The sequence below is a fragment of the Toxotes jaculatrix genome, chromosome 3, assembly GCF_017976425.1.
Source record: "Toxotes jaculatrix isolate fToxJac2 chromosome 3, fToxJac2.pri, whole genome shotgun sequence".
In the NCBI taxonomy this organism is placed as follows: Eukaryota; Metazoa; Chordata; class Actinopteri; family Toxotidae; genus Toxotes; species Toxotes jaculatrix.
Window position 1 is genome coordinate 19875511 of NC_054396.1, and position 16865 is coordinate 19892375.

At 40.0% G+C, this 16865-nt stretch overlaps 1 protein-coding gene across 2 annotated transcripts in view; it reads right to left on the reverse strand.

Moving 5' to 3' along the window:
* The window catches only part of atp2b2 (ATPase plasma membrane Ca2+ transporting 2), a 66653-nt gene that overhangs the window by 6821 nt on the left and 42967 nt on the right, over positions 1 to 16865 (reverse strand). For both annotated transcript variants that reach the window (XM_041034520.1, XM_041034521.1), the window contains exons 12-21: positions 10088 to 10329; positions 8700 to 8934; positions 4147 to 4326; positions 3899 to 3986; positions 3520 to 3626; positions 2139 to 2330; positions 966 to 1179; positions 632 to 843; positions 391 to 498; positions 46 to 228 (exon numbers count right to left, since the gene is read on the reverse strand). In XM_041034520.1, the coding sequence (XP_040890454.1) occupies positions 46 to 228; positions 391 to 498; positions 632 to 843; positions 966 to 1179; positions 2139 to 2330; positions 3520 to 3626; positions 3899 to 3986; positions 4147 to 4326; positions 8700 to 8934; positions 10088 to 10329 (1761 nt within the window). The remainder of the gene's footprint in view (positions 1 to 45; positions 229 to 390; positions 499 to 631; positions 844 to 965; positions 1180 to 2138; positions 2331 to 3519; positions 3627 to 3898; positions 3987 to 4146; positions 4327 to 8699; positions 8935 to 10087; positions 10330 to 16865) is intronic.

The following is a 16865-nucleotide window of genomic DNA, read 5'->3' on the forward strand; positions in this document are numbered from 1 at the left end:
CAGAAAAACCTTGCAACATAGGGATAGCACTTCTTTCATCCTCACCTGAGTCTGAATGCGGTTGAGTCCTCTGAACCAGAGTATCTGTCCTCTCCTCAGCTCCCTCTCTGCATGGTCGATCTCTTCATTTTCTTCATTTACGTCCTCTTCTGGCAACTCATCCTTCTGAGTTAACTGGCCGGCCCTCCGCAGGAAGCGCAACCTGCTATTGGGTATGGTGGCTATGACCTAACCCACAGAGAAGACAGAGCATTGTCAAAAGGAAAGGTGACAAGCTTACAGTTGAGGTGCACAGAGGGAGAATAAAACATAGTAAACTAGAAGGGAAGCAAAAATAGAAGCACAGCGGGAAAATGTAAGGACAGAGAAACAGATGAGCTTGCATGTTACCTGTCCCCAGACCAGCTCTCCCAGGCCGAGGAAAACACACCACATCCACTTTTCCAGGTCCAGAGGCTGACAGCTGAATGGCTTCCCCCCAAACTGTACAATTATAATCTACACAAAGCAAAAGCACAAGTCAGACTCAAACACCATGAAAAGATGTAGAAAGAAAAAGGAAAGTTATTCTTATTCATACAAAATAATCTTTCAATATTTTAAAATAAAATTTAAGAATTTGCATCAGTACCTGCACGGCAAAGGTGCCAAAAACTATAGAGCAGAAGATGGGGTTCCTGAAGATACCATCAAACACGTTCCTCTCTCCGTGGATCTTTCGAGCATTTATCTCGTTAAAGAGCTGCATCATGACGAAGGTGTTAAAGATGATGGTGTAGTGCTCAGATGGAGGTGAGTGGAGAGGCGCGTTACGGCCACTGTCAATGTCAAAGATTTGTTCCCCTAAAAGAAAAACAAAACAGAGCAATAAGTTTGTTGTCCTTAACTTTTTAACCAATGTTACATCCCATTAGGAAGGTGCAGAACCTCTGCAATCTACCACAGAGCTAAATTACAGTCCCTACCAACGAAGAGCAGTGTGAAGATGATGATGAGCTGATAGACTCCATGTCCTAAGATGTTCTTTGTCATGGTGCTGGAGATGAGAGGCTTGTTGCGACCGTATGGCTTCCTCTTCAGCAGAGACTCTGTGGGAGGCTCTGTTGCCAGGGCCAGGGATGCAAACGTATCCATGATCAGGTTCACCCACAACATCTGCACTGCCTTCAGGGGAGAGTCCTGAGGAAATGTAAGGGAAACTGCAATAAGAACCACTTCAATAAAATCAAGAGAAGAGAGTAACTAATAATCGCTCCTTTAGCTACTTTACCAGGTGAACCTTTTAATACACCTGCTTTTCATGACCTTCTAACATAAGCCATTGTTTTCCTTGTTTAGCATTGCAATCCAATCCTTTTGAAATACAGACTAGTCTACAGTTATGCTAATGTAACCAAATCAAGAGGATATTACATTTTGACGCTCTCTGTAATGTCAAAGGTGGTGAAGGTTGTGGGAAGATTTGCTTTTAATTCATATCAGCCAAGAGAAGCCTATTGCTTTGGGCTTCTGGTTAATTTTGATGCGAGAAAACAGGGTCTTACACATATCCCTCGTGCTGGCTCTCTTTGTAAAAGATACACTTTGCACAGATACAGAAACAGAAATAATATTTCCAGGAATTACTTGTTCTTCTTTTCCTTGTAAGGTAATTGTGGAGAAAACGTGTAAGGAAAATACTGTCAGAACTTGAGAGAGCAGGACTGAACTGGGGAGGGATCTGTTGAAATGGCATCATCACATCAGAATGCCACACTGTCCTTTTCATTGTGATCATACTGTTGCAGAGCAGTTTTTAAAAAAACTACTTCTCTACTGTTCAGGTACCGTTTTATTTTACTAGCTTTTATGTAAATAATCAAATATTTTATAGTATTCTTTAGTAGTGAAGTGCAAAATTAATTTTGCTGGTTGAAGAAAAATGTCAAATTATCTTAGCAGATATCAGTATCTATTTATTGTTAAACATCATGCATTAGCTGAAGCATCCACCTGTAATGTGATATTAAATGCACTGTATGTGCTTTATTGTGATGATATGTATTTTCATGACTTGCCATAGCATAACTGTTAATGTTAAAGCAGTTCATGAAGAGCAGGTACACACACCTACACACACACACACACTCCCCTCTGACCTGTGTGATGCAGGCGCCAGTGAAAGCGACTATGACGGCCACAACGTTGACAGTAAGTTGGAACTGAAGAAACTTGGAGATGCTGTCGTAGACGTTTCGGCCCCACATTACCGCCTTGACGATGCTGCTGAAGTTATCATCAGTCAGAATGATATCTGACGCCTCCTTAGCCACATCTGTACCAGCAATACCCTGGAAGAGTGCAGACATGGTGCGGTCAGAGAGAAAGCAGGGTTCTATTACACAGCTGTAGTGATTCTAAATTTGCTGATCATTGACTGCACCATAGTGAACTATCCCTCAATATACCACTCAAATAATGAAAGAAATCTGTCTAAATGAACACTGCAGCCATTGGACAAAACTGGACACGAGCTCTGATCATGGATAATGACGATGCAGACTAATTAAGAATCACTTCCTGATATTCTGTCGTGTTTTGTGAGTTACACAATGAGTGGCAGAGTGAGTTCAGAAAACGTTGCCTGTAGTAGTGATAGGCCATGTTTGTTAGAGTGTTCCATTTATCCATGTAGGAGTATTGCAGTAGGGCTGAAAGATCGGCCTGGGCACATGTTCTCTCAGCTGAGCAGATACACACACGTAAAGAAAAGAAAGTAATTTCACAGTGAATGTTAAAGGACCACACTGGTGGTTTCATGTGGTGAGCCCTACTATCGGGTCACACCTTATGTCAGTGATTCCGAACCAGGATTGGGGGGGTAAGAGGATATTTCTGCCCTTGCCCGGGGGTATTTGGAAAGTTCAAGTAATTAAAAAAAAAAAAAACAGAAATTATGATCTGTGTTTACAAGGACAATAAACACACAACTATGACTCTAGATTGATGTGAGAAAAAATATTGCAAAAATGTCCACTCTTTACAGTTAGTAGTGTTAAATTACATCCACTGTAAAATCACTTCACATTAGCGAATGAGGGAAATGATGGGTGGTGTCGATGAACTGGCACTTGACCTCATCCGACGGGGCTCTGGAGCCAAGCCAGAAAAAAATGTTTAGGAACCACAGCTTTATTTTACTGAGATGGAGGAAGAAATGGTGCTGTGGATGACCCAAATTAATTTAATTACATTTCTCAGTATTATCAGTATTCTTTATTTTTTTCTATCTACTATTTTTTAGCAGTCTGTTGTCAGAAAAACATACTGCGGGGGAAACTGTGTGAATTCAGAAATCCACTAGGTGGAGCTCGTAATCTATACAGCCTGAGGCACAGTGCCTGACAAGGAACCTGAAATACTGCAGAGGTGAAGAAGACATCTGCAGATGTTGAGTGAGATCAGTCTCACAAGAGGGCAAGCAAGAAAGACAAAGACGCACACAGGGGAAAAAAAAAACAGAAAAGAGGGGTCGCTTACCATGGCAAAGCCGACATCAGCTTTCTTTAGAGCAGGTCCATCATTGGTCCCGTCTCCTGTCACAGCCACCACCTGCCTCTGGTCTGCCATAGTGCTGTCAATAATTCCTGTCAACACACACATATACACACATGCAGCTATGCATATACTCTGAATAAAGCATCAGAAATGAGGAGAGCCAACACAACTCCATGTGATCTCTGTATGTATGTATGTATGACAGGCTTGATCATAATATCAGTTATTTGCTGCTTTTGGAAAACTGACAAATTTTTTGCCTGGTAACGAATGTATGTTGCTGTAATGACCAAGAATCATGAAACAAATTCAGATTTATTTCACAAGCAGTAAATCAGAATATGAAACATTGCAAGTTTACCTTTGACGAGTGTATGTTTATCAGTTGGGGAGGACCTGGCCAAAACTCTGAGTTTAGGCCAAACCTTATCAATACGCTCCTGCTCCACCTGGACAGAAACACATGTGTCCACACACACACGCACACACACACAAATATACACAAATGGAAATAAGAGGTTTAAGTTTTTTTATTTCTCTTTTCTAGTCTCAGGTCTCCTCTCTCATCCTCTCTCGATTTCTGGCTGACTTTGACACTAGTTACAGTACCTCTCCTTTCTCGTTGCGGATTCTCCTGTTGAACTCTTTGCCGTCGATGCAGAGGAAGTCCTCTCCAGGGTGGATGATACCACACTTGATTGCTATGGCCCTGGCTGTGTTTATGTTGTCTCCTGTCACCATGCGAACTGTGATGCCTGCACGCTGACACTTCTGGATGGCATCAGGCACCTAAAAAGTGGTACACAAACACAAGCGTTGATTTTTTTGGCCACTTGTGAGCAGTGGAAACAGTCATTTAGTCAGTGTTGAACTACGGGAGTTTTGAGACAACCACAAACGGTAAAGTTGTGGGCTGAACAGATGATCAACGAGCTGTTCTGTAGAATGGAGAAGAACTGCAGAGTTACGTCTAGAATAATTGTCTTCATCACTTTAAGAACATACCAATAGCAACAATACTGCTCTCCTTGACAAGATTTCTCTGCCTTTGTCCCTTTTAGTATTAACAAGACAATATAATGAAGCTTTTTATTGGTGCTCTTTTCCCTCCAGACAGTAGTTGAGTAGATTAACTGGGAGGTTTTACTGTATGGAGATCGATCTGTGGTGGAACCCATGAGCAAAGGCAGAGTATGAATTCAGAAACAGGTCTTCTTCCCAACAAAGGTCAGTGTGGGCGAGCACTGCTCTCCAAACCCACACATAAACAAATGTGTGCACATACAGTAACAGCAACTCACATCCATTTGCACATACACACAGGCCTGCACTCTCCCTGACACACACATATTCACTTACATATACACACACACACACACGCGGAGGCAGGAATATGCATACTTTCCCCTTCGCACTCACAGACACTTGGGCATATTGAACATACACATGGGAGCATGCTTGTACTCATAAACACACACAAACACGCAGAATATCATAGATTGGAAGACTAAATGAATCATGAAGGATGTAACTCATTTAAAGGGAGTGGATAAATCTATATGGTGGATGAGGGCAAGTCTTGAATGAGCTGGAGGTTAAACAAACATAAACATATGATTTCATCCAACTTGTAATTTCATATATTCATTTTGTTGTATGGCTCATCATAGGTAGCTTTAAATGAAGACTATGAACTTTCTTAACAGCAGCCATAGGTGAAAATTAAGATAAAATGCTAAATACTAAAACCTACTATAGAAGTAGCACAAGTGGAGTGAAGTGGAGAACCTAAAAGTCAGTAAACTGACTCAGTAATATCCATGAACTACTGGTAATAACAAACCCCTGAGTGTACAGAATTCAGAAAGGGCATCTTTAATTGCTGCTGAATTCAACTTTCTATTTCTAAAAGAAAGAAAACATTATTTCTTCTAAAGTTACATAGTCTAAATTAAGTTAATTAAAAATTGTAAAACTATTTCATGGACAAACAGACATGCTTTAATTATTGTACTACTTGTTGAATAAAAAAAAAGGCAATAAAGGCAAATTAGCTTTTAGTCTCATCACTTACACAAAATAAAATAAAACATAAAAATTTAACTCTAGCTATAATTTCCCAGCAATTTCCAAATGAGGAAAAGGTCAAGGAGCTTCAAAGTGACAACAATATTATTCACAAATATTCACTCAGAGGCCTTTTAGCATCAGAATAGGTACACAAACTGAGCTGGTAATGTGTTACACTGATAGTTAACACTTACAACAAAGAGCACAAATTACTTTAGTTCATTAGTAGTCATTTTAAAATAACATGATCTGACACGGTAAGGAAGTTCTTACAGTAAATATTGTGGCAAGAGGAGGACGTTATTACATTCTGCTTTCACTGATCTCACCGAGCCATTTTTTTATCAAAATATCAGCTTCCCCTCTGCCTCTCTGTCATACCCGCTCTCTGTTTTACTCTCCTTTCTTTTGGATTCCCAATGCTCTAGTTGACTGGTCGGCCAAAGGAGCAGGTGGAAAGGAGGAGGACGAGGAGAGGAGAAGAGTGGACGCTTATTAAAAATACAATCTGGCCCGACAGAGGAAGAGGGTAAGAGGCTAGTAGGTGAGACTGAAAAACAAGCCTCTTGTGCCTCTAATGTGGATCTGGTTACACTCTCATTTTTCTCCGTTTCTCTCCTTACCCGTGTTCTTCCTCTTGCGGGCTCGTCGTCCCTCTGACATGAATCTGATTTTGAATCTGTTTATCTTTTTCAGTCTCTTTCTCTCTCCTTCTTCCCCTTTTTCTCTCTCTTTCCCTCCTCTCTTCTCTCTTGTCTCTCTGGGGGCAACCCCACAGAGCAGCCAGTTATTAAAAGAACATTGCATACTGGAGGAAGAAATTAGACACTAATAAACAAACCAAAAACATGTTTACCACTCTGTGTGACCTTTTTAGCAAAGGGGAAAGTCATCTCATTTCCAATATTAGCCAGTCTTACGAAGAGGCCTGGAGAGATGTTACTGGAGTGCGGCAGTGTTTGATGCACTGCTTTTCCACATCGGTTATTGAAAATGTCAGATGTTAAGTGACTCCTCTGATGGAAGGTAAGGGAAATTCTGCAAACTTACAAACTTGATTGTAGCAAAGAGACCATACTGATATCTTAAGTTTGAAATATTAGATAACAAATGCTACAGCATCCGCAGAAAAAAAAGCTTTATTGCATTTCCAATGTGCAATAGTTGGCTTTTCCCTGTATCTTTCTTGCTATATGTAAGTTTTATTTTCCAGATAACTCTGGTGTTGGTTTGCTCATAAATATTACAACCTTAAATAACACTGTGATACAACATTTTATTCTCTTTAACTCGTCTGGTTTATTATAAGATTGTTTGCTTATTCATTTTGAGGACGATGGTTTCCCTTTTCTGCCTCTTTCCTCTGTGCTTATTTATTTATTTATTTATTTTATCTACCTCTGTTCAGATGCTTACATAACTCGGCTTCAGACGCATAGCAAGAGAAAAGCATAGTGAGGGAGAGAAAGGAGGGCGTAGAGAAAGTCAAAAGAAAAAGAGCAACCAGAGAAAGGTGAAAGTCAAACCCTATAATACGGGGAGAGGTGGAGAGGAGAAAACATGATGGGGAGAGGTTGAATGAGAGGCCTTGTTAGAGAGTGAGGTGGGGGGATGGAAAAAAAAGATGAAAGAGGGAAGTTGAATAATGCAGTAGTCAGTTAGTTTCCTGCTTCCCTGTACTTGCACACGAGCTGTCAAGCGAGGTCAGTTTTCCTACTGTACACAGATAATTCTTTCCACCACACTTTTCTTCTCCCAATTACAGTCCTACTTTCTTTGAAGTGAAATTGATCATTAAAAAATGTGCAGCTGAAAAATAATTTGTTGATGAATAACTTATTCCTTTGATTGCTTTGTCTTCAGCTGCACTGAAAGAAGTACTAAAAGACAAACTGTAACTAAAGCGGAAAAATACTGAATTACAAGCAACAGTAAAAAAGCTGAAAATTAAACAATGAAATTAGAAAATGAAGGAAATAAGTAAACAAGCATCACTATAAATTGTGAGTTTAACCTGCAATGCATGTAAGACAACTGAACAGTGCAAGTTCAGTCAGAAATCTCTAGCAGGTAAAAGCTGATTGGCCCAGTCTGAAGTGTGCATTTCATGAATCAATAATCATTTAGTGAGGGGCTCATCAGTGAAGCAATTGATCATGCAAACACCCTGATGTAAAGCCTTTCAAATGACACATGATCCCTTTCTGTCAGCTCACTGTACAGGCTGCTACTGTCAACGGGGTCCTGCTGCTTTGTTCACTCTCTGCCTCCACAGCTCCACATTTAGATCTGATATCATAATCAATACGGAGGTATTGTGCTTCCTCAAAGTCCACAGACAAAAACGTATTGAAATAACATCAGATTCAAATATTTCAGTTCCACTCAGACAAGTCTGATGTACTGAATTAAGGTGATTAATTCATGTCTCCTGTCATAAGTACAGGAGGGGAGCTCATCAGTATATATACTACTGTATATATACACAGTTTGGCAAGTGAGTGTTTCCAATGTTTTATGAATTAGAGTCTCTATCTGTATCTATACCTATTTCATATCACACTATTTATTTATGGAATATTGCATAGTTTGTATGTAAGACATCTTCTATGTCGTTAACCACAAACAAAAAGAAAATGTTTTCAGACTCACATACATAGGCTGTTCAGGGTACTTCGGCATTATTGGCACCATTATCACTTTGATGACACGTACACATATAAACTATCTTTGCACATGGTAGAGCGTTACTGTGTCCGCACAGTGTTGATGTACAGAATGCAATTGATTCACTTCTAGGTTGTCTCTCGGTCAAGGTTACAGAACTGTAGTAAAGCCTGATAGAAAGCTGATAGTTCCTGAGGGAGAAGTACAGAAGAGATACTCAAAAGGTAAAACACTATGCAAAACATTAAAAACAATAAGAACAGAAGAGACTCATAAATATCTTATATTTTTAGGTAAAGTGACACTGCTTCAAAGTTATGGTGAGAACACAAAGGTGACAAAGCTGCTGATAACTGGAAGTACAGACCATTTGCACAATATCCACTCTTCTCAGTGTGTAACCAAAATATCTCAAACTCTCCTACCTCTGGCCTGACGGGGTCCTCTATCCCAACGACGCAGATGGCTGTGAGGTCACTAAGGATGTTGTTCTCATCGTCCCAGTTTGGCTCAGGGTCGCAGGAGAAGTCACGGTACGCCACACAGATGGTCCTCAGGCCATCACACGCCATGGGCTCAATCACCTTCTTCACCATCTCATCCTTGTCCCGTGGACGGAAAACCCTTGGCTCTCCCACCTCGTTCAGAATATGGCTGCATCTGCAGTAAAGGGTGGGATGAAGAGTGGTGGGGATGGAGGTATTTAAAATTGAGTGTTGGTTCTGTTAGTTTATGCCCAAATGTGGTAAACATATGATCAAAATCTCCAGAACAACTACAGAATGGACCTTGTAGTGAAACAGTTTTGAGAGATAGTTAGGGCTGATTTTGATCTGAATGTAATCCCATGCTCACTCTGCAAAAGCTATACTGCAATTTCCCTTGTCATCAAATGTGAGTGAAGATTAATAAATTGATTTCCTGCAAACTAGATTTTTAATATCATGTCTCCAAGCACTGGGGAGAATGCGTTCAAGTTAATCTCCACCACAGTTTCAACACATCAGTGGTTCTGGATGCATGATCCTCGATGTTATGGTTAGAAGTGCCTAACAGTCCCGGGCTATGAGAGCAAACCATCAGCACCTCCACTGCCTTATGATTGTAGCCAAAAGATATTAAAATGTGATCTACAGAAAATTGACTTTTTTAATGGGCAAAATGAATGAAAGTACAAATGGAAAACAAACAGGTGTACTGGCATGCAGTGCAATACAAAAAAAACTGGATGGAATTCAACTCCTCTAAGCCATTTAGCCATTTAAAAAACAAATGAACTGTAATTTGTGCAAATGTCATTTTAGGACTCTTCTTTTCTATTTGTGTTTTCATTTAAACTTGTATTTTACCTTACATTTACCCTCAAATGAAGCTATCTGTAGCTTCTTCTGTATTATCTGTGTTAAATGTATTAAATCCACAGTTTAACGGCCATGAAACCTACGAGACTTCATTATAATGTTATGTTAAAGGTTGGATTTTAATATTGTTCAGTCCTTAAAAAATTTTCTTCATAACTGCGTCTCATATTTTTTATCCAAGTTACTCATTTGTTACTGTAGAGTTACTGTAATGTACTGAAAAATGTTTCATGTGAATCATGTGACCTTCTAGTGGAAACTCAGCCCACACTAACTGCATAGAGAACGTGCAGTAGGTTGTGCCCTCAAATACATTATGCACTTCAGAATGGATTTCCATTATGTTTCGAAAAAAAATACAGAATTTGATTATATCACAATACTGTACAATAATGCATGTGTTGCTATTAATAATACAATTTATCTCACGCTAATCACAAAACCAGACTCACTTTTTGAGGACGATCTCAGAGGCTCCCTTGCTGTACATGCGGAAGCTCCCATCAGGCAATTTGATGACGGTGCTCATGGACTTCCTGACAGAGTTGAAGGTGTAGACTTTGTAAAGCTTCTCCTCTGGGATCTGGTTTCTTATTGGCTGATAATCCCGCTTCAGGTCCAAAACCAATCCCAGGAGACCACACTCTGTCTTGTTGCCCACCTGCTTCGGCAGACCGCCTTCCTTATCTGGGGGCTGAGGGGGAGAAGCAGAGGAAGAGTTTTCCTAATTTATCTGTTCTATTTTCAGACCAATATTTCATGCTATACAGATGAACGGTTTTAACCTTTACATTATTTCAACCTCTGCAATCACTTTACTCTAATTCCTAAATTCTGTGTTTCCTTATGGAGACTTCTAACGGACTCTCCAGTTGAGCAAAATCTAGGAACAAACATCACTGTTTGTTCTGTGATCTATTCTATTCAATGAATGAGATTCTCTTTTCTTCAGTGCAGTGAGACCAATGTAAGGCCTGAAATAGCTGCTAGTGATAATTAACCAGCTAGCAGGTGAAAGGGTTGCTCTGTGTGGGAGGCGAGGAGATGAGATGGATGGAATCAGATTTGGATGTTCTTATTTCAGGCATTCAGCTCAGCCCTTTGCAATCTGTAATTGTACATTTGCAACTGTGCTTTTCTACGGTTCAGTAAACGCCTCAGTATCCATATGTCTACATGACTACATGGATCGTGTACAATAAGCACAGTATGCTATCTGTTTTTTTAAAATACAAATAACATATAATACCAAATGAACTGTATAAAATGTGGTTCTGATATGATCACTAATAGTTTGTGTTCTAGGGCTGCAACTAACGTTTATCAAGTAATCTGCAGAGTAAGTGATTCTCCCAAAAAAAAAAAAAAAAAAAAAAGGTTATTTAGTCCAAACAACAAAAGCTGTTCAATTGTCAAAGAAAACAAAGACAGGCAGCAAATCTTTGCTTTTTAAAAGCTGGAACCAGAGAACATTTGTCTTTTTTTGGTTGAAAATGAATCACTTGATAACCAAGTGATTCATTTTCAACCAAAAAAAAAAAAAATTGTTGTTGATTAATTTCCTAATGACTGATTAATGTGTCTACCTCTGAGTAGCGGAGAAGTATGGTACAGTATGTGATGCCAATTTCTCTGCCTCTCAGAGCTGGATTGTGTTTATTATCAGCCAGCAGTAGAGCTTTTTATTGTAGGTTATATGTGTGCCATATCTGTTCAAATCTGTGCTTGTGGCTGTTGAGGTTCTACAGTATGTGTGTGCAACTGCATACACACTTACTGTATGTGTGCAAGTGTGCGCATGTGGTCAGTTTGTGGAGGACTCAGCGTTGCCATCGTAACGCTGGGCACAGCACACTTGGAAAGAGAGACTTGGGAAGAGAAAAGGGTGCTCTCTCCAGCGCTTGGGGATTCTTACTCTTTGGCTCTGATTCTCACTCATCTCACTTCACACATGTCCTCGAATCTTGCTGTGTTTCCCTTTTCATCTTTTTCCACTCCATATTTATTAGTATTTCCCAAGCTGCACTGTATTTACTCACTCTTTCCCCCCATAATATCACACAGAAATACAAGCAATAAAGCATACAGCATGACTATCCATCTTTCTTTGAAAATGCACTGTTTTCTGTTTCACCCAGTATGACAGAACAAATCTCATTATTGTCAATATCCTACTACGCATACTCACACACACACTGACCGTTATAGTGACACTGATGCTCATGAGTCCAGACACATCTGAGAGAGTGCAATCCTCACTGTCATTATTCATAACACGCCTGCTCACATAATCACACATTCTCAAGCTGATATTCATTTTAGTCTGATAAAAGACAAGTGGGGATAAAAAAAAACAAAACATGTTCAACATTATATTGCGGAAACGCTGATCAAGGAAATAAGCTCTGAAACTACTAATTATTTCCGTTATCGGTTAAGCTGCCATTTATTTTCTCAAGTAATTGAAAATGTCAGAACATAACAAAAATACGCCCTGTTTATTTTCCCAGTGCTTGAGGTAGCAGCTTCATATTCTTTTACTTGTCCTTAAACCCAAAGATACTCAGTTTACCATTATATCAATCCTCAGATTTTGCGAGCTGGAACTGGAGGATGTTTGGCCTTTTTGTTTGAAAAATGACTGAAACTATTATCACAACAGTTAAATTTCTGTTTGTGTTAACTTAAAATCGAAAAAAAAAAATCCCAATATCAAATTGCTTGTAAAACCATGAACAATAGCAAGTGAGTGTTGCTGTATGTAGTTGTTAATCAGGGTAATTGAACTCATTGCTGTTTGGTTGTACAACATGTTAAGTTTGGTTCATTCGGATCCCTATTAGCCGGCACTGAGGTGACATATAGTCTCCCTGGGGTCTTGCTATATGGTACCTACAGTACATTTGACACCTACACTCACAGCTAAAGAACAGCTTGTCAGGCACACGCTCTTTCTCTAGCACACACACACATACACGTACATGCACACGCACACACACACGAGCGTACAAAACAACACAGTATGTCAAAAGCACACTGAACATAATGCTTCTGACTTGCCACTAAGCAGACACCTTCAGTCTGTGCTATTTGCCCCCAAAATAGATTGACTGCAGGCTTGCTGTTCTGCGTCTAAACAAGCCTCCAACCAAGATTAGATTTAAAAGGATAGCTTGACATTTTGGCGTTTTGAATTTTACTTTCTTGCTGTTGTTTTCTTCACTCTGCATTTGCCGCAACATGTTGAGAAAGATTCTGTATCGGCAGTGTAGTTCATCACATTAATGGCTTGTTGGAATTGGCGTTTCTCCACCTAATGACTGTTCTTGTCCACCTGCTAACAAGGTTTTGATAGTGGATGGTAATAAACTGTGTTAATGTGCCTTTTGAAGGCAACTGAAAAAAGGGCTAAAATATATTTCCATGCAGTCAACGAGAAAATAATGTTGAATACAATCTATGTACTTAATACTGTCATTTATTTCTCCAGTGTCATTTTTTGCATGTCTGTCTGTCCTGGAAGAGGGATCCCTCCTCCGTTGCTGTCTGTTTTTTTGAGGGTCTAAGTATAAAGGGTCCTGTACTGTATGCTACAAAATTTTAAAAATTGATTTGACCTAAAATGGCTGTGGCCCACAGTGTCAAGGTTTCACTTTTCACTTCACACTGAAAGAGTAGTTTTGCTCTCAGTTAAGCCCTACATCAAATGAAGCAGAATACCTTGGAAGGATTCTAAGCAGTCTGTGGAAATCTGGCTGAACACTGCAGTCTGTCTAGTGAGTGATACATCTGCTCAATGTTTGCATGAGCAGCTCAATGTTTTGAAGCCACAATTTCTTAAAAAACAATGAATATTGATTTGGTCAGGCTCTTTTACACATCCCTCTAGCTGCAGCTGCTGGGATCCAGGGGTTCCAGCTGAGAGGGTTAGAGAGAAAGTCATCTAAAATCTCATTAATCATTAAAACCCAATCAGAGTGCTGGCCCATGTTCACCTAGTAATTGGACATATCTGGTTAATGTTCAGCTGTGTGTCTCTCAGACACAGAGAGGAGTATAAATACTTTATACTGAGTTTGTGGTAAATAACAGAATTAATGCCTTTTCCTAATGACCAATGATTACATCAGGAAGACACTGCCTGTCATTGGCTAATGAGGGGATGGGACAAATGGCTTCATCTGCGCTGTCTGCAAAGTGTTAGGGAGAATAGGCTCCCAGCAACAGAACAACAACTAGCTAAAAGACTAAGTGTAAATGGCCACCTGAAAACCATACATTACGTATTTTAGTTTAAAGTGATAATTTCAACAAACACTTTAATTAGGAAATTATGTTTGCTTTATAAAACATATAGGAAAATGACGAGGCATACTTTTTCTTACTTTTTCTCCATCTATCTTAAAAGTCATGTAGTCACATATTTAGCCTTTGAGTCTTATTTTCACTAAAAGAAGAGCATTATTTGGTCTGTCGGAATCAGTAATTCCACTTATTCACTACGCTGTTTCATCAAATCAATGCAAATGAATTTGAAGTGTGTTGTTTTTTCTGTTCAAATTTTGAGTTATGTGTGTTTTAAGGAAAACAAGCAAATGAAAATTAATGTTTCAGAAATTAAAGTGATATGCAAAACGGGACACACATCGCAGTATTTAGTTTACACATAAAATCAGAACAAAAAATTTAAAATGCAGAATTCATTTTCAGAGATAGCCCATCTTGAGTAGGAAATACACAACTGAAATTCCTTTGGCTGGTGGCACAACTCCAGCCACACTGTAGAGAAACACAGAGACTGACTGCTCCAAAAACTAAACAAGGCGGCACAAAAGAGTGATGAATAAACAGAAAATAAATACAAGGCAGACAGTGGCATCACTGCCTCTTATTGTCTGAGATTCCGCAGAGGTTCAGCTTGACGTGGGTTTCTACGTACAAGGACGGTTGCTGGCATGGGATACCCAACGTTGGCATTACTCGGTCGCTGCTGGCACGTCCTTGCCTGGACGTGGCTGCGGACCAGCTGCCCTCTCCCTGGTCCTTGGGTGCTCCCGCAGGCAAGGACATATGCCAGAGGGAGAGCTGGCAACTTTACTTCCTATTCCACCTGGGGCTCTCCTTAATCCATCCCTCCTGTTCCTTCCCTTTCTCTTCTCTGTCTCCCCATTTTCTTCCCTGTTATCTTCACACTCCACCCCACCCTTTTACCACACTACTCACCGTCCTTCATTTGACGTTTTTCTCCTGTCTTTCGCTCTCTCATTCTCCTCTATTCCACTTTCTCTATGCCTCCCTGGCTTCATTCCCTCCTGATTCCTGATGACTTTCTCCTCTTCCTCGTTATCAGGTTCCCCAGTCTCTTACAAACCACCCCACCCCCACTGCCTTCGCCTTCCCTCCCGTTCCCTCTTTGCATGTAGGAGTGGATGATATTCTAGCTCTCCACATGACTGTACCAGCCAACTGGGCTAAGGCCTGGAGGCGTGCTGGAGGGCAGTAATACAGTCTTCCAGTCCATGATGAGGACACTTGTCACGCGAGTGTGGTTGCTCTCTCCTCTTCTTGTATAATTTTCCAATCTTCTTTCAGCCCTTTTTTTGCACTAATCCTTGCTTTGCTTCCCTCTCCCTCTTCACTACATATTTCACCCCCCTTCCCACTCCGCTTCCATCTTTGCCTGTTTATTTCCTTCATTTACTTCCTTTTGTTTCATAATGTCCTTTATTTGCCCTTCTACTGCAGACATTTGATTTTTCCAAAAACCAACCAAACAAACCAAATCTCATTTCAAAACCTGTCGTATCAAATCTGTGACTATGAGAAGGGTCAATGGTGTGTGTGTGTCTGTGTGTGGGGGGGTTGTTTAAAAGCAAAACTGGTAACACCTTGTAACAGTGACACAACAACACTGCAGCCTTCCTTGTATACCACAGTTTTTTTTTTACATATCTAACTTTGAACAATGACAAAAAAGCTGTAAGAAACTCATAATCAAGAATTTGTATCTAAATAGGTTGTAATTGTGCTGGTGCTCTTGCCATGAACTGCTTCCCTGCTGCTTTTCTTGGTTTAGTTCTATGATCTTTATTTCCGGCTTTTTGCAAATTGTTTCGTCACAGACATGCAAAGCTCCGAATATGGAATATGGCTTTACCCTGGGCGTTGCCTTTGATGTGTGACTAGCAGGTTTGTATTGGCTCTTTAGCAGTGGGCTAACGGCATTAGATTGAGATGGTGCTCATGACTCGGTCTCATATCGTAGGTGTGTTGCTACTCTGTCAGCATTCAGCACAGATTCACTTCCCACTTAGCTATATGTAGGGTTGAAGGTGGTGAGGAGAATTTTCAGGTCAGGTGCTTAAAAGCTCATTTGGCTAAAACAAACAGTCCATGAATTTCTGTACACCATAGTTGATGTGTTTTATGTAGTTTTAAGGATATTTACATTATTTACAGTGATTAACTTCTTGATTTACGTGAAGATCCACATATGGAAACCCCCCTGCCATCCTAGTATCTGGACTTTAGATTACATTTCCTGTAACTTAAATTCTACTCTATTTAAGTTACCCTATGTTATTTTTTTTATTGGCAAGTCAAAACTTAAAATTACTCTTGTGTACTTATCAAAACATCTTTGTAAAGATGCTATGACACATGCGTCAAATCAGGGCTGGAAACAAACAATGGATATCTGCTAAACACTACAGAAAATGACTATGCAACTGCCACAAAGTGCTGGTGACATTAAGTATTAATGGCATTGTTGGATAAAATAATACTGCTGACCTCACACTCCAAACTGATCTTTGATGTATTTAATTGATGCTGGCCTCCCAAACCAACTAAAACACGGTCAATGAAAGCATGAAATCTATCATGTCATGTGCGAGGGAAATGAAGGGAACCCATTAAGCGTTGAGCCTTTGAAACATCAAAGCATTGTCATTCTAATGTGATGACAACTTCTCTTTGACTGCTGCCATCTCAGCAGCACTGTCAAGACTACAAACAAGTGCTAAACAAAGAGGAGAAGAGAAGAGTGATTTGGGCAGAGGTTTGGTTTGTTGTGGATGTCTCTGTCTTCTCGGTGTCCAAAACTTTTCCATAAATGGGGACACTGGGTGCTTCAAGCTAAAGACATCCAAGACACTCTCATCTTTCCTCCATGTTGTGCAAACAAGCACGCAACATCCAGATGACAAAAGCACTGTGAGCCAAAGCCAA